Here is a 27,483-nt window from a genome sequence, read left to right on the forward strand (position 1 = left end):
CAGACAATGCTGGAGAAGGTTGTAAGTTTTCCATTCGGTATTGCGAAAGAGTAAGAGGTATAGCAAGCCCTGCTCGCGGATGGATACTTTATGCAATTTGCATATTTTGATTGTTTTTTTAATAAAAAGAATACACTTATTTTGTTACCAACTTTAGTAAATCTTCGGCGAAATGTGTAGATTCAGTAAAAGAATCGTCAGAATGCAGTCGTGTAGGGTTGTGGACTCTAAAAAAAACATTGTACAGTCGCATGATTTGATTTAGATTTTACTTTTTAAGTCCAGAACTCTAGGCGGGCCCGATCTGGTGATTTTTTATGGAATCTTACGGAAAAGTGGTCTGTCTGGAGAAAACTATTTAAAAAAAATTGTTTCATGGAAAATAGAGTTTACAGGGCCGTCAAAATTATGATGCCAATGTTATTAAAAAGAAGATCGAAAACTACAACTTTTACTTCATAGAAAGTTAAAAAGAAATCGGGTGAAGTCGTATACGACCTTATATGGTTTTTTTTTTTAATTTTCCACGCGGACCAGCGTAGATGATTGTAGTGGACTGCAATAGGTTACTCTCAGTTGTGTTGTTCTGCTTTTACAGCTACCCCGAACGAGAATAAGAAAAAAAAAAAAAAAATTGGCGATGGTGGGATAAGAAAAAGTCGAAAAAGAAAAAAGAAGAAAAAACGTCCGCATCTGCGTCAGATGCTCCAAAATTACACAAGGTGGCCAGATCCACCTTGAACAAGCGGGACAAGCGAGTGTCTCGGAATCCGCGGTTCCGAAAGCAGACTGACGGTCCGTCGAAGGAGACGTCTTCGGACCCGCGGACGACGGAGGAACGAGCGTTGGCAGTAGTGGTCAACACTATACTCAATCGCATGTAACCAAAATTTCTGCAGTAAAAATAAAAACCATACAAAAAAGACTAATAATAATAATGATGATATTCCTGATAGTGATAAGAATAATAATAATATTGGGTAATGACAACATTTATTCTATTTTCTGACGTACGTTCGTTGATTGTTTGGCCAAGTGCACGTCTTCCTAGAGATTGTTCTGTTTGAAATGACAGCACAAGGAGTGGACATAGTGCATTCGACTCCATGTTGACCATTATCCCAACACAACCAGCTTTCGTGCGACATTATTTACATTGGTCACCCTTTCGAATAGAGCATACGCATTTTATTCGTGGTGCCTACTAAAGAATCCATAAAAAATTCAAGGATATTTTCAGAACATTTTCAGGGTATTCAATGATATTTAGGAAAAGTAGAAATCAACTGCAATGACAATTAATGATACGTCGGTGATTCTACTGATTCCAGACACAAGTCAGGGTCCTCGATATTTGATTCAAACTTTTATGGTAATACATTGTAAACTTCGTCATTTCGGGATATATTTCGAGATGTACATGCACAATTTCTCATAAATATTTGAATCGAGAGTCGACCGGCGAAGTCGAAGTATACTGCAAAAAACAATAAACCGGAAATATATATATATATATATATATATATATATTCTCTTCTAAGAGCACGCGAGGATTGATCAGCCGACACATGATTGCGAGAAAGATAGCTGAAATTTTTCTGATCCGGGTTACCAAATAACGAAACGGAAAAAAAAAATGGAGAAAAATCTACACACTCTCGGAATTGTTTTTTTTTTCATTCTTTTTTTCTCTTCTCGGTTATCAAAAACACAAAAAAGAAAGCGGGATTAAGCAAGAATATGAAATAAGAAAAAATGTAAGGAAAAAAAAAGTCGGTCCACTCTCACTTTCATTTATTTTCTCTCTTCTGAGTTACCCGTAATGAAAAAGGGGCGGGGATTAAGTAAAAAAAAGAGGCGCCAAAAACGGGGAACAAATCGATTCACTCTCGGTATTTTATTGTTTCAATTCTTTGTTCTCTTCTAAAAGAAATAAATAAATAAATAAAAAACAAAATAAAAAAATAAAAAGCGACCCAGGATCGAACCCGTGTCCCGCAATACCCCACCCTCATGTGGTATCCACTCAGCTGCGCTACAGCTACGTCCGTGTACGTCTGTTTGCTTGATATGTTTACGGAGCTTGCTCGGAATTCGCTGATGATTCTTTGGAAGATTCAGTTCGAGAAAAAAATAATTTCCCCCAACCACTTGCCCATTGCACATTTTACATAAATGTTATCGAGCTGGCTTCGCATAGTTTTACATAGACTGCGTGTACAAATATTGGAGAACACCAGGCGTCACATATTTTCATATCAATAAAAAAATAATATTTATTAAAAAAAAAAAATAAGTATTCGGGCTGGGAATGGTTAATTATTTTGGTTCAGCGTCCGCTAATTGAATCCAAAATTTATCAAATCTGGAGATACTTTTATTCACTGACAATCATAATTGAAACAAGAAAAATCCCAATTCTTGCATTCCAGGAAACATCTGTGCGAGCGGGGACAAGGATGCGATTGGCAACCACTTGCTCGAGCGACCGAGTATATCTATATGTACACGATTGTGGGCCACCTTCGGTGCATGGCCGCCTAGGTGTCAGGTCGGAAATGGGCCACCTTCGGTGCGTGGCTGCCGAGGTGTCACGTCGACGCTCCAATCTAGCTGGTATCACGACAAGCCGAGCGTTGGAGATCTCCCTACTCATCTCTGGTTCGACAGTGGCGTAGTGACGACTTCGCGAGGTTGCCTGACGTCAGTGTGGTGAGGGGGAGGCTACGGCTCGCCGGCCACCAACGGGAATCTCGTCCGCCTTGGGTTCCATCGCGGCAGAGTTCTACGTTGTCGCTCTCTCCGTAGTCTCGCGCGAGGCCCTCCTATCGTCGCGGTCCGTCGCGACTGCAATTCGGTAACGTCGTTCGAATGTGCCGCCGATCCCGTATATGATGCCGCATGTACTCTAAACCAAAAAAAAAATAAACAAAAATCCTGAAAATCGTCTTTGCCAAACCGAAAATTGCCCCCCCCCCCCTTCGGAGTATCGGATGCGTGACTTTTGTCCTGCCGCTCTTTTTTTGAAAGGATTCGCGGTCTGATCCGTGGGATCCCTAATTTCAAGTTCCATCTAGGGTTCGGGCAGCCGTTTGGAACGCGCATTGAAAATGCCACGTTACACTATTGAACCCGTTGTCTCATTTTATCTTTCTTACTACTTGCTGATTTCGTTCTCTTTCCGTTTGCACGCTAGAGGATCAGCAAGTTCTAAAATCGATCTGTGTTGTAAATTTCGGTTGGGTGTCTAAATCAATTTAAAAACTAAGATGAATGCGTGGGAGTTTCGTATCGTTCTTTTTTTTTTCAAATCAACATTGGTTTTTTAGCGTACTTTGGTTTTAATTTTAGTTCTAATTATTGTTTTTATCGTTTTGTTCATCAAATTTGAAATATCCGCACGCTATTACCAGGTGATTTTCTTTCAATTATATCGGCACAAGTTGCATCTTGTTTATCTCATAATTCTCTGTAAAAGATTAATTTCAAGTAATTTACTCCTATTACCTAATATTCTTTTCTCGTGAGAGATGGTTCTGGTAATATATAATCGTTCAGAGTAGGGCCCCCACCCGAGCCGAAGCGTAAACAATTTTTTGGTTGTCGTTACTGCCCTTCATTTCCAAGAAAAATATTTATTTCAAAATTCCTGAGGTCAAGAAACTATTATTTATGACTGACCTTGTTGTGAGAGAATCGCCGTTCGTTGACATTGGACATTTACTGCGCGAAATGAAGGGAATCAGAGATCATTAACACGTGTGTCAGAATGCCGTATTACAAGGTTCATTATTAAGCATCCTCATAATAACGATCCGATATCGAAAGTTAATTATGTACACACATACAAAGCACAAAAAAACAAATTTGAACTTACTGGTGATGAGAGGAATTAACGACAACAGAGTCAGGGTGGCTAGGTGGTCTGGTGGAGTAAGGCTCCGGTCAAGCATCTCTAGATACCAGGTTCGATTCCTGGCTCCGTCGTTAATTTTTCGAAATCACCAGTTTTCAAATTCATATCTCCGTTAATCATTTACACTTGTATGTATGTGGTAACCATCAGACAGTAGAGGTGTATTATTATTCATTTTAAATTAACCATTTGGCGGAGGAGGTTTATCGATTCTCTTTATGTATAACAATGCAATAGCAAAAGTGTGATTATCCCGCATACTCGCCTCTCCCAGAAACATCTCAAATTATGCTCATTTCTGAACGCCAAACACCATAACTCCAAAAATTCGGGAAGTTTCGAGCAGAGGTCAGGATAACTGATTACACTTCAGACCGTTTTATGAAAGCTTAAGTATATCTTTATTGTTTGTCACATCACACTCTTACATGTTCGCCAGTCAGGCATCGACTGCCGCCCGCGGGTCCCCGCTCTCACGCCTCTGCCAGAGATGTCGCCGATAACGAGGAGCCTGCGGCGATCCCGCAACAGTATCCAACTTACTTCCAGAATAAACGAATATTCATTTTTAATCATATAGTATAATTATTTGATTAGTCGTACCGCTTTATTACCTATATTTTTTCACCAAGTCTAAGATATTTGGACAACCAATGGCTTATTTTCAGCGTCCCAAAAAGGCCTGTGCTGCCCTTCGCATTTTTTCTTTGTTCAACCATTATTATTGCCTAAAGAAATTAGTGCCTAATGTTCAAGTCACGAAAGTGCACGCGGCTGGAGTCTCACAACTCGAAGCCAAATTATCGTACAAGTATTTTGCCCCGCTTATGGATACGTATTATGAATTGTTTCTTTTTTTTCCAATATATCAGCGATGCTGAGCAAACTTGATGATTCTGTGGGCATTGTGGTTGAAGCGCTCCGTCAACGCGGCATGTTGCACAATAGTATCATAGTTTTCTCAACTGACAACGGTGGCCCAGCAGCCGGCTTCAATCTCAACGCAGCGTCCAACTGGCCATTGAGAGGAGTCAAGAACACACTCTGGGAAGGTATGTCCTCTCTTCAGAATCAATGTTTGACGGCTTTTATTTTTTTCTGTGACGGACAAGGATTGGTTCTGAATTTTCGTTTCTCCACTGAATTGATTTTTTGTGCTTTTTTCTGTGTTATATTTAGATCTTTTGATAATTATCATATGCTGAGGATTACCAGCGATAAAATGTGAAAAAAAGGTCCAGAGGTCAACATACTTTAATTCAAGAAAGTTGAACCTGCGTGCGTTTGAAAATTTTCGTCCACACTCGATCTGCTCATAGTCTGCCAAAGGTTGGCAAGATCTGAGCGTGGTCTGCAAGATTCCACGGTATGCTCAGGATAAGCGCAACCAAATTATAGTCAGTGCGTGTCTGTGTTAATTCGGTGAAGCTTTTACGATCACTAAATTACAAGGTTGCAGTTCGTTCAATATTGACATGAAAAATATTTCTATTTTCGGATTAGTTGCAGCCTTATAAGGGGCCAGGTTGTTGGATGCAACTGAAATTCTTCACAGAAACGACTGCATCACAATCTTGGTTGTTATGAAAGTTATAAATGTGGCAAAGACTCTTTGGGTATTTCAACTTTCTTTTGTACCAACTGTGGTATAGGGGACTGGTCCGAGTGATGATACGAAACGGAAAATTTTTGTAGATTATAGTTTTCCGTAATAACAACTTAGAGATGCATACTTTTCAGTGTCGTTTACCCTCTGATTAATATCACGTTATATTCAGGAGTTTCATTGGTTTTTACGCAGACGATGCACTTAACTTCTGAACTCTTACAGTTTTCAATGGAGTGATCTCCAGCACGTTGACAACATGCTTCGATTTTCGTTAATTTTTTCCAACTATGGCTGTATTAGAGAAGAGTACAATTTCGAAATTTTCAGGTGAGTTGAAAAATTAACGATGAAGCCAGGAATCGAACCTGGCATATGTAAAGAGATGTTTCATCATAAAGACATCTCAGGTGTGCACATGTCAACAAGCTTCACACACTAGTCCAAAATGTGTCTTCTCGCGACGAATTTCAAATATATATGGCTGTATTGTGAACACTTAAAACATGTAATCAGAATAAAATCATTGTAAATACGGCAGCTTTGCCATCACGCACGCACACACAATAACCTGATAGCTTTGATTAATAATGATCGAAGAAAGGTGTACTCATGTATTTAACTAGTTACGAGGTTCACATTTTTTTTTCTTTTAGCAAAAATTCAAATGTATATGCAGTTTTGATATTAAAGAATCTGCGTTGTCTTACATAATAGCAGAAGCACATTGATATCATGGTATTACCTTGAAAAATCATGCGCCGAACGAATTAAAAAATCATCCTATTGAAATGCGCCGCTGTATTTTTATTTCTGCATATATTACAGAGCGATAGAACTTTAGTATCGAAAAATATTAGGAGTGGAATTGATTGAGAATCGAAAGTTTCATTCCATATTAGTTTGAAGTTGATTTTTTTGTGAATAAAAATCGAATATGTTTAACTGGTAATAACTCATCTTAGAATTAACATATCACAATAGTTCAAAAACAGAAGATGAAGGTAAAGATCTACTAAAAAATAAGCGAAAAACAGCTGATTGATGTACAGACATAAAGATTCAGCCTACTGTTACATGACGAGGACATTTTTTTTGAAGGTGCAGTACTGATTTCTGTCTCATCAGTATACCTATGGGGCGATAGAAAAAGAGAAATGTGAACATATGTATAATATGTCAAAGGGTTATGGAAACAATAACACACCGTGATTCGTCTAAAAAAAAATCATAATTCATTTTGATGAAACAAAAACAAAAACATTAATAATGAAACGAATTGAAAGCACCACGTGGGTTAACCTAAAAAAAAGAATCAACAACTAAATGGATATGCTCCTCTCTTATCTATCAATCCGAACTTGTTCTATTTTCTCCCCAGCTTCTTCTCTTGTCCATCTGGTGTCGCCACCTCCCAGACGTCTAAATCCTTGTAGGTGGGTATGTGTGTACATGTACACAAAGCTTACACCTCCCCCCCTTAAGGTGCTCAATTCTCTTCAAAAGTGAATTTAGCTTAGAGTATCAGGAATTATTCTGCAATGGGAATAAGCTTCGTGACATGATATAAGCCCATAAATTTTTTACCGCTTTCAGTGTTTATTTTAAAAACTGAATCCGAAATTTTTTCTTCTATTTCGAAAGGGCCAATTCTTATTTCGTCCATTTTTTTCCTATTTAGTTTATTGCCATTTATTACATAGACCATATCCCCTTTTTGAAAATCATGCTTTATTCTGTTTTTATCAAATAAAGTTTTGTTGTATTCGTGTGATTTCTTTGATTTGAGCAGTGCTATCTTTCGGTCTTGTTCTAGATTTTTAGAACAGTCGCTTATAATTTTCAACTCCGAAGGTAGTAGGTCCATGGACTCTCCATTCATCAGGTATACAGGAGAGAATCCTGTAACGGTATGAACTTTTTTGTTGTATGCATTTACACATACTTCTGCGATCTTCGACCAAGCCTTCTTTTCACAGTCGTTATTGAGCATACATCTTATTCTATTTACGAGGGTTTGATTCTGGCTCTCGTTTAGTCCGTTGGAAAAGGGGGCATCTACCGCTGTGAGAATTAATTCAATGTTTCTCTCTTGAAGGTGATTTTTGAATTCTTTTGAGTTGATTGCTGGGTATTGATCTTCGAGTAGTACCTCAATCGCATTTTCTTTCGGAATCTTTTCAATTAACTTTATGAAGTCTTGAGCCAGTTGGTTTTTCGAGCATAAGATATAAGCACATCTCATAAAGAGGTCTACTAGTGGATGTAGATATCTTTTAGTCGATCTTTGTCCACCGAATCCACCGATTATATCCAAGGACATTACTTGGAATGGTCTTTCTGCTGGACCTAGATGTGACATCGGTCCAAATTTATCACTTAGTCTTGTCTTGTTTTTTATACAGTGTGACGTGGATTTTTCCCGCTCTTCGGTCACTCGGAAAAAATGACCGAGAACCTACCGCGTGCACAATAATTTGGCGTCCACGATGTACCCTGGATCTAAAACAATATCGCAAAGTTTTTGTTGGGCGCCTGGCGTGATTAACACGCCTCGAAATCATTAATACGCTATTCCTGGGGCATATGCTCGATAGCTCAGTACCGCGGAGAGGGGAGGGGTAATTTTTGGAGAGAGAGAGAGACACTCGAAATATACATGCTATTTAACAAAAGTAAAATAAAATCTTATATTTCACAATAGCGGTGATACAAAACAAAAAAAAAAATATAATTCAAAAATCGCTCATCGCGAGTCTAAAACTAAATAGAAAATTACACGTAACCTACTCTATTTCTCACTCTAATGAGCTCGGGGCTCCCTAACTAAAACGTCCCTCGACGATCACAAAATCCTCATACGCAGTTCTCAATTTGCAAATTCGCCATTTGTTCTCCATGGCGATTACTGCTCGAAATGAAACTAAAACTAATTATTCGACGGTGCGCCGTCAGGTCTCGAAACTTAAAACACCATGCTCAAACTTCTCGTCTCAACTGCTGCGCAACGCAACGGCAATTATGACTATACATCGCCTAACCTCGACTAAACACTATCTTAACTAAAGGTAAACTTAACTAAGCGCAAGCACCACTACATTTAACTTCACCTAAACACAAGCTCAAAGTAACCCAACTCAAACTACCTCATCTTAAATAAGGGGTACGGAACTCAATGCAGGCGCAACTAAACGTAACCTAAACTATACGCAATCGCAACGCATCCGAACTTAATTCTTTTCAAAATCCTCCAAAACGTTACCCGCTAATCCTAGCACTCCAATTCGGTACTTCCCGACCTACTCGAGAGGTGACACAAAAAAAAAAACGATAACGCGGCTCGACCCGGTACAGCAAAATTCGGCTATACTTGATTTCACTAACGAGAAAGATTCAACTGAAACCCGTGACTCTACTCAACTTTTTCAGAAACTCAAAATTTACTTTACTCTAACTCGCGTACTCAGGCTACGGTCATCAAGCAAGAGAATCGGCAAAAGAATTTCGAGTACTTTTCTACAACGCAAATCCAAAACGGCTATCCGTTACTCGGCAAGCCTTTTCACAATTATGCTCGAAATTCAATCGCGGGGATAGAAGCAGCGCTTACCTTCTACATTCTTGTAACCCCCTTTCCATTCCCTTCGCGATTTTTGGGCGACTCCATTGCTTCGCGAAACTCGCCCAAAACGTGACTACTAATCACGACCGCCAGAAATAGAGTGGTTTCAAAAACCTACCACCAGCCGCAACACGGATCTCGGTACGCCATCCCACACGTGACGTCATACCCCCAAGAATACGCAATAATCGATCCGTCATCGATTTCGTCGATCGCGCAACTCGACGCGCACCTTCGATCGCATCGCCGCGCAGAACTTAAAGCTAGCTCGCAATCTCGTCCTCCGCGCAGCTCCATGACGTCTTGGCGGTGAGCGTGGTGCTCCCTCGTCGCTAGTCGGTCCGTCGCAAGTTCGCTGGTCAATTGTTGGCGGGGTGAAGGGGAAGAGGCTGCGGCGCACCGGCCGCCAGCGGGAATCGCGTCCACCTTGGATTCCCGCGATGCGGGGATCTGCGTCGGCTCCCCTCCGCAGCCTCGACATCCTTCCTTCGCAATTGTCGCTAGTCCGCCACTTCGCACTTTCCTCGAATTCGGTGTCGACTTCTTGCCTGATGCCGTTGTAACTCGAAAAATAAAAAAAACAAAAAAAACTGAAATATCTTACGCTGGTCGCTAAAGTGTCCCCTCTCGTAGTTTCGGATGCGTGACTCTAGTCCTGGCGCTCTTTTCCAAAAACTTCGCGACTCAATTTCGGAAATTCCTAAATTTTTGATTCCGCCCAAGGTTCAAGGAGCCCCTTGTAACGGGCATCAAGAATGCCACGTTACAACTGATATCACAAATTTTGCAAATTTTTCTTATGTTTGATAAATGTGGTGCTATATAACATGGTTTCTATTTTGTTTCTATTTGATTAATCCCAATATGACAGAATTTTTTATGGATTATCTTTATTAATATTTTACTGTAATTCTCACTGAAGACTATTTTTTTCCTTTTCTTTTTGTTTTTTTTGCAATAGATGTTATTTTCCATAATAAGGTACTTATTGTTTTTTCAACATGTGTTGTGCCTCTGGTCGTTTTTTATATCTTCTATGCTTATAAAATGAACCCTTTTTTATCTGTCTTTCTCATTTTCATAGTGTTCGTAAACAGGATTTCTGCTGAGGCAGTCAGCTTCCGTGTTTTCCTTTTCGGGATTGTCTTTAATTTTGAAATTGTATTGCGATAGATATAATGTCATGTCACCCAATTCATCATCTGTTCTGTTTTCCATATTTGAATTTTCTAATGGTTTGTGGTCTGTGTAGATAAGGAATGTATTACCAATTAGCGAATGTTGCCAGAATTTTAAGCTCTCCTTAATAGCTAGATATTCTAAGAAAATTGCTTCCTTCTCTTTTTGTGAATCACTTAATTTTTTTGTAAAGTATGCTACGGGTTTTTGCGTACCATCTTTCTGTGTCTGTTTCAAGATAGCTCCGATACCTTTGATGCTCGCGTCTGTACAGATAAAAGTTTCAGCCTTATGGTTATAGATGGTCAGAATTGGTTTCGAGCACAAATACTCTTTTACTTTGCTGAAGGCAATTTCACAATTATTAGACCAATCGAATCTCACATCCTTTCTCAGCAAGTTGCGGGGAGGGTCGAGCAGTATTGAAACGTTGGGAATATATTTTCCATAGAAATTGACTTTGCCTAGGAATTGTCATATTTGTTTCCTATTTTGTGGTGTCGGGAAGTCTATTATAGATTTTAGATTATCTTTCAAGGGAGTTATAGTATCTTCCATAATGATGTGACCAAAATATTTGACTGAGTTAGCTACGAATCTGCATTTTGTCAGTTCAAGACGGAATCCTTCTTCCATAATTGTATATAGTAATTTCTTTAAGTGGTCTAAATGTTCGTCGAACGTTCTTGAGAAAATCATTAAATCATCTATATAGTTCATAACGAAATTTGATAAGTTGTATTTTAGAATTATATTCACTCAAATCCTTTGAAATATGGCCGGAGACGTTTTCAATTCAAAAGGTAGGCAGGTCCATTGATAATGACCTTCTTGCGTCACAAATCCAGTTTGTTGACGATCTCCAATTCACAATGGTATGGACCAGAAAGCTGAGTTTATGCCAAGCGTTGTCAAAAATTTGCAATCATATAATAGTTTTAACCATCAAATCCTCAATTAAGGGAAAGGGTTGCGATTGGGGTACTATTAGTTTATTTATATCTCTAGAATCGATACACAGTCTAGTCCTCTTTCCTTCATCTCTTCCACAAGTCAATGTGAATGGTGCTGCGACTGGGCTGCAGGATTCCTCAATTAAGTTACGTTTCAATAATTGAGCTACCTGTTTTCCAGTTTCCACTTCATCTTCTAACGAACATCTATACGGTCGTTTGTAGCAATATTTATCTACTTGTAGGTCTATGGAAGCTTCGTAATTCTTTACTTTACCCACATCGTACTTGTCCTTTGCGAAAATACTTTTATAGTTATCTAATAGGGTATTTATCTTACTTCTTTGGTTAGTTTTTAACTTCCATATCCGAAGAGAATTCATCTATATTAATACCCTCATTAAAATTTACTTGAAATTAATCAGATTCATTTTTCATCTCAAGATCTTCTTTACTTTGTATGTTGTTTTTGTTATTGAATTTTGTTCTAATGTATAACTCATCTTTTGGTAAATTATCATTATTTTCTTTGGACTTTATTTCTTCTTGTAATTGGATATTTAAATTCCTATCATGGGTCAATCCAAATCTTTTTCTAGTATCTAGTGATAAGATCATATCATAATTGAATTCGTCATTGTTGTACACAAATGCATTGATTTTATCTGTAATGTTGAGTATATTTGCATTTACTGTTATTAAGCCATTAGTTTTACCCCTACCACTAATTGTTTTTATTGTGCTAATGAAGTTTCCTTTCATTAAATTTATTATTTTCACCAATTTGGAGTTTATCAGTATGATATTTGAACCAGAATCATAAATACCTCTGCATTCATAAATACCTCTGCATTCAGTATTTTCGTTTAGTATCACCTTGACCTCAACTAGGGTGGGGAAATCTAGTTTTTTGGATCTTTTGTGTTGTCAATTTCCAGTATAGTATTAGTCATTCTTTTTTGTTCAGTGGTTTTGTGTTTGTCTTCTTTGAACCAACACAAATCTTCATGGTGATATCTGTTTTTATATCCTCTGCTCTCATAAATTTCACATGGCTGTTTCAAATTGGATCTTGCTTCTGTTTTCATCATCTATGGTTTGTTTTCATTTACTTTGTTTGATTTCTTTCTCATGTTTTCATATATTCTTAACTCACTTAATAATTTAACTGGAGTTGTGGTGTCCTGTCTGTCAATTTTGTTTCTAACGAACGTTGGTAGTCCATCAGCAATTAGATCTACCAATGTTCTGTTATCCATATTTTTATTGGATTCCAATAATAAATGTTCTTTTTTTAATGCATACTCCAGAATTGAACAGGTGAAATACTTGTAGTTTATTGCAAGAGTGACAGATGACCAACCTCTATCTGCAAAAGTTGATAAAATATTTTCTTTCCATTTATTCCATTCGGAGTTTAATGTGTGTTCGATCAACATAGAGTTGAACCAATCCTTTACTCCATCATCCAAGAATAATCTCAGAGCTTCAATTTTTTCAACGTCACTTCCAATACACGATCGATCACATTCGCTTTCATATGTCTGTAACCATTGGTTTGCGCTCACTTTTTTCAATCAAATTTTTCGCACAGTTTGTTCAAATTTCTGTTTCCTCTCTTGTAGGTTCTTCTCTCTCACTAAATTTTTCAAGAAATTTCGTTAAGTTTTCAACTACTTGTTTCGCAGCAGTGCTTGGTGCAGTTTGTTCCGGGGTAGCAATATCTGCTAGCAGAAAGTCTTTGACTGCCATATTGCCACTTTCATCTTTATAGAGCGTTAGGATTTCATCATTTAGCTTTATCCACACATTTCTGCATTGAACACGTTTTTTTAATGTATTTGCAGTTTTTCTGAATTCTGGTAGTTTTATAATTTCTGGATGTTGTTTGTATGACTGACAACATTGTGAAATGTGGAATTTTTTTCCATCTTCATCGGTTATGGATTTGATTATAATGGTAATAGACTTGGGGTCCTCGTCGGCAGTCAATTCACATCCAAATTGTAGTTTCGCCATTTCTTCTACTCTTGTCCACAAACTAAGAGTTGTTGATTTGTAATATGTCGAAGGGTTACGGAAACAATAACAGACCGTGATTCGTCTAAAAAAAAGGCATAATTTATTCTGATAAAACAAAAACAAAAAAATTAATAATGAAATGAATGAAAAGCACCACGTGGGTGACTAATCTAAAAAAAAAGAATGTCCAACTGAATGTTCATGCTCCTTTCTTTTCTATCAATCTGAACTTCTTCTATTCTCTCCCCAGCTTCTTTTCTTGTCCATCTCGTGTCGCCACCACCCAGAGGTCTAATCCTTGAAGGCGCGTATGCGTGTACATGTCCACAAAGCTTACATATGTATATATATTATGTATATACACATATTATTCACACTCGCGGAATTTGTCTTTTTTTCACTAATGTGGATGGTCTATCTACCGATACGGGGCTGATAGTATCAAAATTAGATAATACTAAATAATTATTCATACTTATACATACTCAAAATATTTACACATATTTACAGTGTTTTCACTCTAAAATATGTATAGATATATACACAAGACGCGATCATCTTGAGGCACCAGATACCCTACCCCAGGTTTTGACCTGAGGTTTTAAATACTCCAGGTAATTTTGATTCAAAACCCCAAGGTAGGGTTTCCGTTTCACCATCCTGCAACCACCTCTTATCGTCGCACCAACTTGAAGCCGACTTGTTTTGTACAATCCTATTGACAGTATGGTTCCTATTTCTAATGAGGTGCTGAGGCTTTATAACATCTACATGTTGAAGCAGGCATTCCTTATAATCGTCAAACGTGATTGTTCTTAGGGTTGAGCCTTTGACCCCCTTTGCACGTTTCTTGTCCACATCCTCCATAGTTTGAAATGCAGAGAGTTTTGTGCGTAGGCCGACAAAGTCAGTCATAATCTCACCATTATTTCTATCCTTCATCAGACCCAAACGCTTCTTATTCACCCGGGAGATATCGTATATCCGTATGCATTGTCGAGGGGATAGTCTGAGGTATCAAAGTGCTCATCTACATCACGTTTGACGATTTCGTAGATGTTGGACACGTTGAACTGCTATATGAAGCTGTCAGTATCGGTATATAATAATTGGGTCTGATTATGAAACTTACTTCTAATATAATTCTAATGAAAACCGTATAGTACGATTTTGGACAGGTCTAGAATGGTGGCGTCGATGTAAATAGTTTTGTTGAAATAGACCCTCAACCTTTTCATCTTGATGACAATTATGTTCTCATCGAACACGGTGCAGCTATAGAAGTTCCGACTCGCTATCAGACTCCTCGCCCCATCCTTACCCTCCCATCTTCGTACCAATTTTACATTTTTATGCTTTCGCAATTCTCCATGGTTTTGGCAAAATCCACGTTGTTCATTGGTTTGTAATTTGTCTCAAATTTGTTGTTTGATTTCAACTTTCGAAATCACGTGCACTTCAACCACAATCATACCGAAAGCTAAGCACTGCTTCAAATTACGATAGTGTAAGGTGCATTCATTTTTCGGTAGTAGTGTGGTTGCAAGTCTTGCCGATTTGCTACCTGGAGGTATAAAATGTTCAGGGCAGAGCGGTAGATCTTTATGCGCCTCGTGCAATTTTACCCGGTGTTACGTGCAGCTCTTGTTTAGTCGTGTGCTTGGCACGTTTTTTCTCTTTAACTTGTTTATTTTTTCGTAGGTTACTCAAACTCATTGTTAATGGTTATGGTTTTCTTTATTTTCTCTCGCACGTCCATGTAAATCGGGCGTCGCGAGATCTCTGGCTAACGCCACAGCGTGTCAACGGTTTTCGAGAGAGGGGAAAGGTCCCAAGCGCGCCTCTGGCGGCTGACGAGTCGCACGAGCGGCAACTTTGACTATATATACTGGCCAACGGCCTGAATACTGGGTAATCCAAGTCGACCTCGAGAATGTATCTAACTGGCGAATCATCGAAAATGGAATACCTGAATCTCTTTGTTGTCACACCACTCGAAAGAATCAAGGGGTAAATGCTTACTCATAGCCACACTGTACAGGTTGTTCACATCGAAATACGTTAAGTATGATTCCTCTTTTCTAGGACCGACATTAGCCCCCATAATCCGATCATTCGCTTGGGCGAAGCGATTCGAACACTGCGCCACACCACCTCGTACGCTTCTCTCGATAGACAACACCATTTGGGGGTCATCTAAGATTTGAAGATTGACCCTGGTATGCTTTAGCACAGCATTAAATGCAAGCCCCGGTGCGGTGTAGTAATGCAGGGGGTCTAACTCGTACGAATTCATACAACTACTGCGGAAATTTTCGAATATATCGGTAAGCAAAAGGACGTTTGTTTTGAAAAATAAAGCCGAGTACTCACCTAACGTATAGAATTTACCACAAACGTTTTTCGTGTGCTGATGATCATCCTCCGTTACGTGCGAATCGTTGAGGGTGGAATAGAAATCTTGTTTACGCGGTCATTCTAATTCATCCAGTTTTTTCCAACTATCAACGTACTCATATGGGAAAACACCTTTACGAGTCAACTCGAATTTTTTGGGGTCGCGGTAAAACGAATGAGTTATCCCTTTATCCGCCGCATCGTTATACGAGACCAATTTCTCCACGCTACTCGCCATAAACCGCAACGAATCTATGACTCTCAAGCTCATGAAAGTTCCATCGACCATTTGCGTTAACGAGATATATTTTTCTTTGTTAACCGGCAGTAGAGTTATTCCACCGATTCTCTTCGAAACTAAAGATTTTATTACAAAATGGGAATCGTAACCCGACAAATTGTGAAACACCACCGGAATGGTGAGTGTCTTCTGGAAATTTAAATTGCACCCGTTGTGAGCGGGGCCGCAATATTCACCTGTGAAATGACAATGATCGTAGCATTTCTTGTCCTCCTGCAAGAAAGGTTTCTCGCAGATATAACAATTTCGCGCACGATCGCGCTGCACTCGGCTAAGACTCTCTATTGGAACAATGTTTTTTTATAATCGTTTCTACTTGTACAGCTAATTCACACAACTGATTGACAAACCAATACACGCAGTCAACTCCACGTTTACTGTGATACCCCGACAGTGTATCATTCATACGCGCGATGCACGTAGTATTCTGCACTGTACTGGATATGAGCTCGAGATCCATTCACAGATGGCTTTAATATACATTCGAGATTCGCATAAACAATGAATGGTGAAATTATTTTGTTTCTAAAATTTGAAAATTTCAATATTTCTCTTTCGGAAACACCATTCAAACTTTGTTGGATAGACTGCAATCTATCCTGTGATTTTCATAGCTGTTCTTGACTTCAAAGTGGAATAGGCATCTGTCACCAAAGAACTGTTTAGTCTTACATTTTGAAACTTGACTGCCTACTAACCGCGATAGATTGCTAATCCAAGCAAAGTTGAATCGAGGTATGAAATTGTCTATGTCAACGTTGTCGTCCACATGACTTCCAACCATGAGCAAGTGAATGGCAACATCATTCTGGCTTATCCAATTTTGACTCAGATGCAGAAGAACGATGACGCTCCCCCCCTGTACTGAGACACATTTACAAGGTTTTACCTTGACCCCGTATACATTTATTTTTAAATTATTCAGTTTTTCAAATTTATCCACGTCGCGCAGAGTCGTGGTGAAATTCATACATGTGCAGTCGAGTTCTTCGATCAATGGCTTGTAGGTGCTAGTTTTGGTTGAATTGACGAGCGTGGGGTGGCGAGCTGCAATTGCGGCTCACAGGAAACATCGCTCATTCTGGGTGTTGAGCACCACTTTTTTGTCTGTAATATCCTTGGGCTGCTTCACAAACGTGGAAATTCCAACACGAAGAGGATCATGGGAGCTCATATTACCACAGCATCGACTATTTCCCGCAGACTCTACCCAGAATCACGATGCTCAAAGTCTTCAACTTTGCTGAGCAGCCGCTCGATCATTTGATTTGTGAACGATTTTTCCAGGTCGGTCCTTGGAAAAATAATGCCGTTGCAACTGATGAAATATTTTGTTTCGACACTCACAGCCTCACCTTTTACATTTCCGAATTTAGCTCCAAGAATTACATATACTTTCACATTACCTCAATTTTCCTGCATTGGAGTTTTTAAATGTTCAGCGGCAACAACTCCAACATCCACTAAAAATTCATGTAAATCGCGATGTTGCAGATTCGTAACGATGCCGGTATGGATTCTGCTTTGAATAGCGCTATTAATATAACTCCACCGCACCCAATCACATACGTTGCTGCTGCTGCTACCGATGCCACCGCCTACGAAGGTACAAAGTTCTTAAGATTTCACCTGGCACGATTGCATCAGTGAGAGCGTATTTTGATGTTGAAATTTTTCGCTCAAACGCACCTTCGGTTTGTTCAAGACAGTGTTTATGAGGTACATATTTTCGAAACAGATATTTTTCCACCTAACGATAGTAGATCTGTTTCCTTCGGTTAGAGGTAGTGGGCATAGCAAGTTGTGACACTTTATTCTTCACAATAATGATTCGATAAAATAAATAAATTAGAGGTAAGATAGCACAGACAAAATTGTAAAGATGAACTTGTAAAGATAAACTGGTTGAAATAAAATGGTAGAAATAAAAGTGTAAATATAAATAATCAATAGTCATTCATTCGTCCAAACATTCACACAACTTAAAATACGCCTTCTATGCACAATACGCCAAAATGAAATGCTTTCCTTCTCTTGGTCTTAAAATGCTGTTCCTAGTCAAATTCTGCTTCTGCAACATGCGAGTCACTTGCCGTTTCTGTTCTTGTTCTATCCTTTGCTCTCGTTAGGTAGCTAGTTAGAATTCTGGTGGGCAGCTTCAGGTTTCGCAGACTTCGTTACTACTGATCTCTGTTCTGATGTACCAGTTGGATTCGGAGCTTGCACACGTTGAATTTGCGACAATAGCAGCAAGGACCGGAAAGATACCAAATATTCGGTGAAATTCGTATTGTGAATAACTGAACTATTGAACTTCTAACAAAACTGAAATTTCGACTACTGCGGAGGATTTCGTTGGAGGACTCTTCAGTTTGGCATCTTCTCGCAGAGTCCCTTGCTTCGCTTTTTATGCTCCGGATTTATCGCTCGTTCCACCACACTGGTCAGAGATTACTTCCCTTCAGTCGAGTCAAATCCGAAACATTCCCGCCCATATTCAATTGCTTATAATGTTACAAAGTTGTATGCACTCTCCATCTTCTCACCGAGATCAGCACATACTTGTTTATTCATATTTTATTATGATTGAAAAAATCAAACTTTTAATAACGACGATAGTAAAGCGAATGACTATACTCTCATTGTGCGAGCCGTTATATATCATATAGGCGGACCATGAGGAGCGTGGGGGCGTATAACATATTGGCACATGAAAAGGGTCACAGGCTTCAGGTATCTCTCGTTACGTCCATGAAGGGGGTTTACTCCCGAGCGGTATGAACAAACAGGTTCGGCTTCGCTTTTACGTACTAGACAACCGGAAGTTGGGATAAGTGTTGAATAGACTTGGGTATATTTGATATAACGATTATGTGTTTATTGCGTAGAAGTTGAAATAGCGGTAAGAATGAAGTGGGCTGTGCGAAAGATATATGAGATCCAGATGTGACGGTATTGAGAGTTAGATCAGGAGTGTCTCCAGAGACCAAATGTACGGGTGTAGAAATGGTGTGCGGATTCTGAAGCAAGGGAATGGAATTAGGTGAATAAGAGCGATAGTGAGTAGCGTGAGGCTAAATAGAGATAAGAGGACAGCACAGCGACGATGATATTATTATACGAACTATGGAAGAGTTAGCGAGTAGGATAATAGAGAAAGGTGGTACGCCGGACGTAACAATCTAATGAGTTTTCACCCCGGAATCGCACGAGGACAATGAGCCTCCAGCGCGGCTTTCACCTAACTTACTCGAACCCGTTCAAAAAGGCAACATGCGTACATAACTGTAAACTTTTTAAAGATAAACTAGCAACATTTACTTGAGCTAAGTGAATTTTTTTCTCACGCTGTACATGACTAACTTTTCTTCTGCTGAAGGGGGTGCACTTGAACGAAGTGGTATGGTGAGTATCGCTCTTTATGAGTCCTAAGTATTTCTGACGTAGAAACCATTAGTTTTGAGAACGAAGTATGTTAGGAAAAAGGTAATACTTGATTTTTTTGTATACCCATTAGTATGAAACCGTACGTGACTAACTTTTCTTCGGCTAAGGGGGTGCACTTAAACTAAGTGGTATGGCGAGTATCGCTCCTTATGAGTCCCAAGAATTTCAGACGTAGAAACCATCAGTTTTGAGAACGAAGTATGGTGGTAAAAGGTTCATACTTGATTTTTTTGTGCACCCATCAGTTTTGAAACTGGACGTGATTAACTTCCTTCAGCTAAGGGGTGCACTTGAGCTGAGTGGTATCGCAAGTGTCGCTCGTTATGAATCCTCAGAATTTCAAACGTAGAAACCTTGTTTTAATCGAAGACTGTACCTAAGCCGGGCGCGCGTATCGTACGGCAATGCTACTGACTCTCGCAAATCTCGAGTATAAGGGATTAATTTTGTAAACTGCACTTGTACCCGGCGAATTCAGAACGCAAGATATTTAATTTTGTGAACGTCTGATTTTTCAACGATGGATTAGCGACAGGGTGTCGCAATATTTCTTGTGAGTTTCAAGGTTTGTATACTTTTATGGAAATGTAAATGTATTGTGTCATTGATTTGTATACTTTTATGAAAATATAAATATATTGTGTATGAATTAATTTCGATATAAGTTATCATAAGTTACCTATACATCCTAAACCAAGCGGCAATCTTTTTTTCTCTATAACTCGCGAGGAGAAAAAAATTGGGTGGTGGGTAAGAGTTTGAGGCGAATTTACCCGAAGTAAATGAGTTTTCGTGTAACATAGCTGATTTTATTTCAACATTTGAACTTAGGGACCCAGCCGGATCGGCCTCCGAGTGTAATTTTCTATTATTTTTGAATTAAAGAGCGAGGAAGAATTGTTTTTATCTATAATTTAGCTAAAAGAAAGAGGAACAAGTCTTTTCGATAAATACCACCGCTTTGACTGAAAATTCATCATTCATCGAAATTTTTGAGTATCACGCGAAGGAGAAGTTTTAGTCTTTTCATGAAAATTATTCAACTTTTAAAAACATTTTTTGTATACTGATACTTTTAGTTCTTCGAAAAAATTATGTCATCTTCGAAACATTTTTTTCTTAGTGTTCAGCTTTAGTTTTAAAAATAATTATCAAACTTAAAATCATTTTATCGGTGCATACTGTAAAACGTTTCGAGTTTATTTATGCGACGAATATCGCGATCTATTTATACGTGATATGAAATAACGCGGTGATTTTACATAAACTCGAGTATTATAATTGTTTCATGAATTTCTTGTCTCGTAAGTAGAAAGGCGGGTTTCGGTCTCTGGACTCGGAAAAAAGGTGGAAAATATTTATTTGTTAATTATTTAATGAGCTCCTCGAAGAGGTTGCTAGAGTTTGACCCTTTAAGTTGGTTTTCGAAGCAGCCTAAGAAGTTGTTTCATCACTCTCATGTGCAATGGCACAAGTGGAATAAACCCATCATCACAGGCCGTATGAACGGTTGAGGGTCAAGCTTGTTCCGTGCTTGGGAAGCAAGACACAGAGTAATCACAACAATTGACGGAATTGTGAGGCGAGAAATTTGTTTTCAAAAAAGAAATCCTTTTGTTTAGGAATAATTAAATATTTTTGTCCCGAAGAAGTGGGATGTGTGACAGGAAAGAATGTCGTGAATTGACTTTTTCTGTAATGTCAAGAAATATTGTTGTAAGATGAGAAGGAATTGGTTTCTCTTATTTGACTCGTGTGATAACTTCACACATGCTAAAATTTCAATAAACTTTGACGATGGAGATCGACGTTGACGATTTATTATTAGGTTGTGATAATGCTTCGTCTCGTAAACGGCAAGACGAGATATTATTTCGTAATAGCGTGGTCGTCAGAAGGACCGTATTTGACGATAGAAAATCGTAGTTGACGAGTTATTATTTGGTATTAATAATGATTCGTTTCGCAAACGGCAAGACAGAATATTATTTTCGTGATAGCGTGGTGGTCAGAAGGAGGGTATTTTACGATAGAAAATCGTCGTTGACGAGTTATTATTTGGTATTGATAATGATTCGTTTCGCAAACGGCAAGACAGAATATTATTTACGTGATAGCATGGTGGTCAGAAGGACGGGAATTCTACGCAATTATACCGTCGCCTGTATCAAGACAGCCTGTCGCAATGCAGGAAGCTCTTTACAGGTTCAGGGGCCCTACCTATGGGTCAGAGGATTCCGAGACGATCACCGTATATGAGTTTCAGCGTCAGTCGCTATGCTGGCCTTTTTTCAGACACGGCTCCCTAATACCTGAGGACTTTTATTAAAAAGAGACGAAATTCCTTACATACGTTGAATACCCTCCTTCAATTGAGAGTGGTGTTCGAGGATCTTCGAAGTGACCAGTCCCTGTCTCGTGATCGTAGGGTTGTGTCGACTGCTAGCTCCTCGGTGAGATGTCATGGTCCGCCAAGCGAATGTACGGATGCGTCCGGATTCGGACGGAATAACTGATCTAGTCTGTGTATAGTGACGATATACGATAGATGATAGATGTCGAGATACCTTTGCACTCGACTTTTATACCCGTTGTGGCGTATGGTTTTGCTAATTTGGGGAATGTGATTGGCCATGTCCCTTGAGGAGGGAGCACGGTAAATCGCGTGCTTTGGTTGGTTTGTCGGTACGTGGTCGGGTCACCGGGTGTGTAATGAAATTTGGACTTGTTGCCGACAAGCGTAATATTTGGGGGCTAGGGGGAATTGTCAGGTGCCGGTACGCCGGCGAGGCGTCCCGTTACAAGTGACAGTATTTGAAAATAATTTCCAGAAACATTTTTACTCTGAGTGTATAAAATAAAATAAAACATATAGATTTTAAATAAGCATGGTTGACGTAAACGTGAACTGCTACAGTGAGTATAACGCAATTTTTAAAAAACTCAATTTTTCCACTGTTTATACATTCAGTGTTTTTCTAAATTGAAGGTGTCTCGACCAATTCACTTGGTTGACACCCTGTGAATGGGGAGATCCTCAGGCAACCTTCGCTTTTATTGAAGAGCTGGATGGTGCACATCTGACGACAAATTTAGACGTTGGTGTTAAGGGGCTGCTGGTGACCCTTAACGGGGGAACCGCATACCTATTGATTAGCCACCGGTATTTCTACTGGTGGTTCAAAAACAAGGTGAGCAGGCCCCTCTACCTAACGCCGAAAATTACATATATGAGGGGCTGCAAACTTTAGCGTGCCCATCCAGCCCACCTCATTCATCAGGTTTCTCTACTATAAATCTAAACGACGAAGAAATTTCCGAAACACGGGAGCTCGCGGAGGCTCGCTATAGGGCTCAGGTCGAAACTAAGGAGATATATCGGCAGCCACGGAGCGTTTGAAGACGATATCGCCACGGACGATGATGATGAGGATTTAAACAACACTCAGCTGGTGGCCGTTGCGGAGAGGTAGGCTGAGGAGGCCAACAGGGATTGGAGAGCCGACGAAAACGTCGAAATGGTCGCCAAGCCGGAGGATTTTGTTCTCCCCGTGATTCTCAACCCGATGGACTGGTATCATCGGGTGGCTCGGTGGATCAAGCTGCTCCCCAACGACCGGGCGAGGCTGCGGCTCCCAGCCAAGAGCGATGAAGAAAGTATTGAGAGTGACGAGGGGTATTTTTAATTTTGGTATGTTGATAACTGCAGTGTATACTACTGTCTTGCGGATGTGGGATTCAAGAGCAAGTGGGTTAATGAACACGACTTCACGGTATGAACACTCTTTATTTTCCCGTCTTCTCTGGCCCTCTCGTCCAGACGCTCTGCCCGTCTCGCCACACATTCGTCCGCCGCGCTCTCACTCGCACCCTCGCACCCGCGCACACGCACGCACACGGGCCCGCTCCCATCGCCACGCACATACACCACAATAACAAAGAGTGATGAAAAAAGTAATTCAGAATACTAATCATAAGAATACTAAGGAATAATTTTCCTTATTTTGTATGTATACAAATTGTAAATTTGCTAAATTTTTTTTTATATGATTCTACAACCTAAAAAAAAGCACTCACCATTTTTTTCAGATATTTCGTCGCAACCATTTTTTTTTTTGAATGTTACAAACATAACATATGTATTGTATATGTACAAAATACGAAAAATTATTCCTCTAAAAAAATATTTGAAAAATACAAAAAATCAATTCTCCACTCTGGACCATGGCTCAAAATATTTGTTTTGGGACCTACAAATTATGTTAATTTTTGTGAAAAAATAAAAAATGGCGTTTTTTTCAGGACCATAAAAGGGTTTGTAACATTTTTTAAAAAAGAATGATGGATCGAAGAATCTGAGAAAAATGGTGAGTGCTTTTTTAGGTTGTAGAATCATACAAAAAATAACGAAGAAAATTGGTCGGGGTCAAGGAAAATGTTCACTCAGTTGGCATGGAATACCTCATATATAGTTTAATTGTAAGAATATTAAGTATAAGATTAGCTGTCGGTTTAGCTATAAGTAGTTATAATTATTTATCAACGATTTTTTCCCCCCACCTTACTTCTAAGTTTATTTTTCACATTATTGTACGTATAATAATTTTTATAAAAATAAAAACTATATATTTTACACAATTTCATTCCTCTCATAAAAAAACATCCTCGTTTTAGTTTTCACCCCCCCCCCCCCCCCCCCCTTCCCGCTGTACTTTTGAGATACTTTGCATTCGGTGCAGTCCTTAACCTGCACAAAGTCTGGTTCATAATACGGCCCACAACATGGAAAGATGAATGTGTGTAATGCTGTCTACACTTAAGGTTACCTGCGATGTCTTTGTTTGTTCTCATAGTATCAGAGAGTTTTCCCCAGGTCCACAAATCATCAATGGCATGAGGTGCGTGAGTGAGAAGGAAGTCCGTAGTAAAGCAGGTCATGTCCTCCTTCTGGATGAGGCATAAATTCCCATTGAGTTGCACATAAAGCTCCAAAGATTTTTTGGGGGAACTATGACACTGCTGGAAGTACCACATTTTATACATTATCACGTTTTCGAAGGCGCAGTGGTAACTCGCTACTTTGTCATGATGCTTACGTAATGTCCAATAAGCAACCAGAGTATCTCACCATTCAGGGCACTCCAAATCTTCAGGATTAATAATGAGTTTTACTTTATCGATGATACTTTGAAGCCTTTTTTTTACCCTTTACGTACACGTAACTTGCTTCGCGGAGGACTTTTTTGATCAGCTTTTGAGCATCTTCGTATGGGAATTCTCCATTGTCCCATTCGAACCCATGATAATTTCTAGTTAACCATGCATTCGAGATTCTATGCTTCGAAGACAATCCAATCCATTTGCAGGGTGGTTGATACAGCATACAAGCCGTGTGTTGTATGCCATCTTCGTTCCATTCAATAGCGATCGCTGTGAACTCCTTCACCGCGAATTGATTACCGGCGTAGGTGAATCCGTGAAGATCGGCAATGATCTCCATGATTTTTGAATCGCTGTTCCTTGAATCGTGAGTCTCTCTCTCTCTCTTTCCGGATCGGTCTCTCGCCGCGAATTCATTTTTTTGACTGGAAAATGAAAAGTTTGAAATTAAGAAATGAGACTTTTTTTCATCTAATTACCTTGTTGAATAAAAGTTCTGCAGGAAGCTTGCCGCAGAGGATGTTTGAATCGCTGTTCCTTGATTCGTAAGTCTCCCTCCGGATCCGTCTCTCAGCGCACAGACGCGCACACACTCAATAACGAAAAAAAGAATGTTAACACTTCTTTACTATGACGGCGCACAACAAGTGGTGAATTCAAGAAAAGAAAAATCGCACGAACGGTTCTTTTTTGAATGAGTATAGTTCAGAGTAGTATGTTAGTAGTATAGTACACACGCACGACTTGACTCAGCAAGAAGTCGAAAAACGTATAAAGTACCTGCTGAAGAGACCTTGAGGGTGTATAAGCCACAGATGTCACTGTGGAGGGAGTGCTGCCTACTCAAACACGCAGAAGATTCACCCGTACCTGCCGAAGCATGTGGGAAAAGAACATCCCTTAGCGAACATTCATTCTAGCGGTCGATTTTCTCACGCGATTAGTTACATGAACGGGAAATTCGGGGACTCGCTCTGGCGGGCAATCGGTGAAACGAGTTACCTCCCCCGGCTACCTATTACTGATTGGCGACTCGCTCGGGGCTAACTATAGGCGAGCGGTGGCTCCTCTTGCGGCCGAACAAGTTATCGGTTAACTACTGCATGGTTGATCGGCTGGCGATCGGTAAAGTCGACCGGTCGCTGTAATTTACGATCGGTTTCTGAGATTTGAGGGAATCTTCTCATCTATATGGCAAAAGTCAGCAATCGGTATGAAGGGCGATTGGGTGGCGATCGGTCCGGATAACTACCCAGCAAACACAGTTTCGAAAAAAATATGGAAATATCACGTAACGCGTGTTCTCTTAGATGTAACATTTACATCCTTAACTTCATGAATGAAGCGGAGTTTGTTCTCAAATTTGTCGTCCTTTTATTAAATCGAAGTTATGAATAAACTACGAGTTACCGTTACATAACATACTCAGCTCATAGATGTAACTAACATAACTTTGGTTTCATATCAGTTACGTATAAGAGTCGAAAATGCTACGAGTTATAATCTCGTAACATATACGGTTTGTACATGTAACTATTACAAACTTTTATCCCGTAGAATTTACATTAATGCGCTGATTATGTTACATAATTATTATTCATACTTTCTTCATATTTGGGATAAATTTAAATGACAATAAAGTTGTGAAGATATATTCTCCAATTTATTTGCAGAGCATGTTACATGAATTTTCTTAATCTAGTATATATTATCTGTTCAGTCTTCAAATTATTATTCAGTCATTGCTTCTTTATTCCTTATTAGAGAGAGCATAAACTTTTGAAAAAAAAACAAAATTACATTTTCGAACAAGATGTAATGGAAATTAAGAAAATCACAATCAAACGATATTCTTTTTACTTGTTCACACTTCCAATTGTATTGCGAAACTTCCGCACGAATCTTTCGATATATTACAATCATAAGAGTTGTACACTTTTAATTATACGATAGTGTGAATGACAATTTTTTTTCATTTCTATGAATCGTGCGCCTTAAGTTTATTTTTTACTCAGCCAAAGTTTTTTTTAGGAAATTAAAAAAGAAAAAACAGAAATAAAAAAGTAATCATTTTTTAGATAAATGATAAACAATGAAACGAAAATAACGAAAATAGTATTCTAAACGTACTCTGCGGCCCTGGTGGAGCCATTCCTCAGCCTCGTTTTCGAAATATTTATCTGTGCAGGCGAACGGTCGTTTGACAGCTTCTGAAAACAACAAACTAAAACAGAACAGTCATTTTATAATATCACCTTTTTATCAGATTAAAAAGTGTAATGAATATATACAAATCATTTTTTAAATTACACTTGTCGAGTACGTGTTCACTTTTAATAACGCCAACGATTCCTAAATCACATATTTTGAAGTTTCCACGCTGCCCGCACCATGACGACTGTTTCGCGGCTTCTGGCCCAAAAACTTTTTTTAGGATGCGCACAAGACAATTTTTTGCCGAGCTCCCTCCTGCCTGAGTAAGATAGGACGACTAGAAAAAAAAAAAAAAAAAATTAACTTGTATGCCTTGCAAGGCAAATTTTTTGAATCATCTCAAATATTTTATTCATAAGCATTCTTGTTTTATAATGTTAAGTAGACATACCAGAAGTTGCTTGAGATCTGCAATTGTTGAATGCATTTCAAATTCTATTATTTCCTCTATTGTTCATAGAGGTGGAACAGCTGCAACATCTTCATCGTTGGTGGTGGGTGTTGGCAGATTGCCGATGAAAAGTAACGCGGTGGTTTCGCACAAGCTCGAATATCGTATTAATTTTAAGAATTTCCTGTCTCGTAAGTAGAACGGCAGGATTCGGTCCCTGGACTCGGAGAGAAGGTGGAAAATAGTTACTTATTAATTCTTTGATGAGCTCCTGG

The 27,483-nt window shown here is 39.1% G+C and overlaps 1 protein-coding gene across 2 annotated transcripts in view; it reads left to right on the forward strand.

Moving 5' to 3' along the window:
- LOC124188024 (arylsulfatase J) overlaps positions 1-27,483 on the forward strand; it is an 850,127-nt gene that overhangs the window by 477,992 nt on the left and 344,652 nt on the right. For both annotated transcript variants that reach the window (XM_046580288.1, XM_046580289.1), the window contains one exon: positions 4,789-4,968. In XM_046580288.1, the coding sequence (XP_046436244.1) occupies positions 4,789-4,968 (180 nt within the window). The remainder of the gene's footprint in view (positions 1-4,788; positions 4,969-27,483) is intronic.

This window comes from Neodiprion fabricii, chromosome 1, assembly GCF_021155785.1.
Source record: "Neodiprion fabricii isolate iyNeoFabr1 chromosome 1, iyNeoFabr1.1, whole genome shotgun sequence".
NCBI classification, from domain to species: Eukaryota; Metazoa; Arthropoda; class Insecta; order Hymenoptera; family Diprionidae; genus Neodiprion; species Neodiprion fabricii.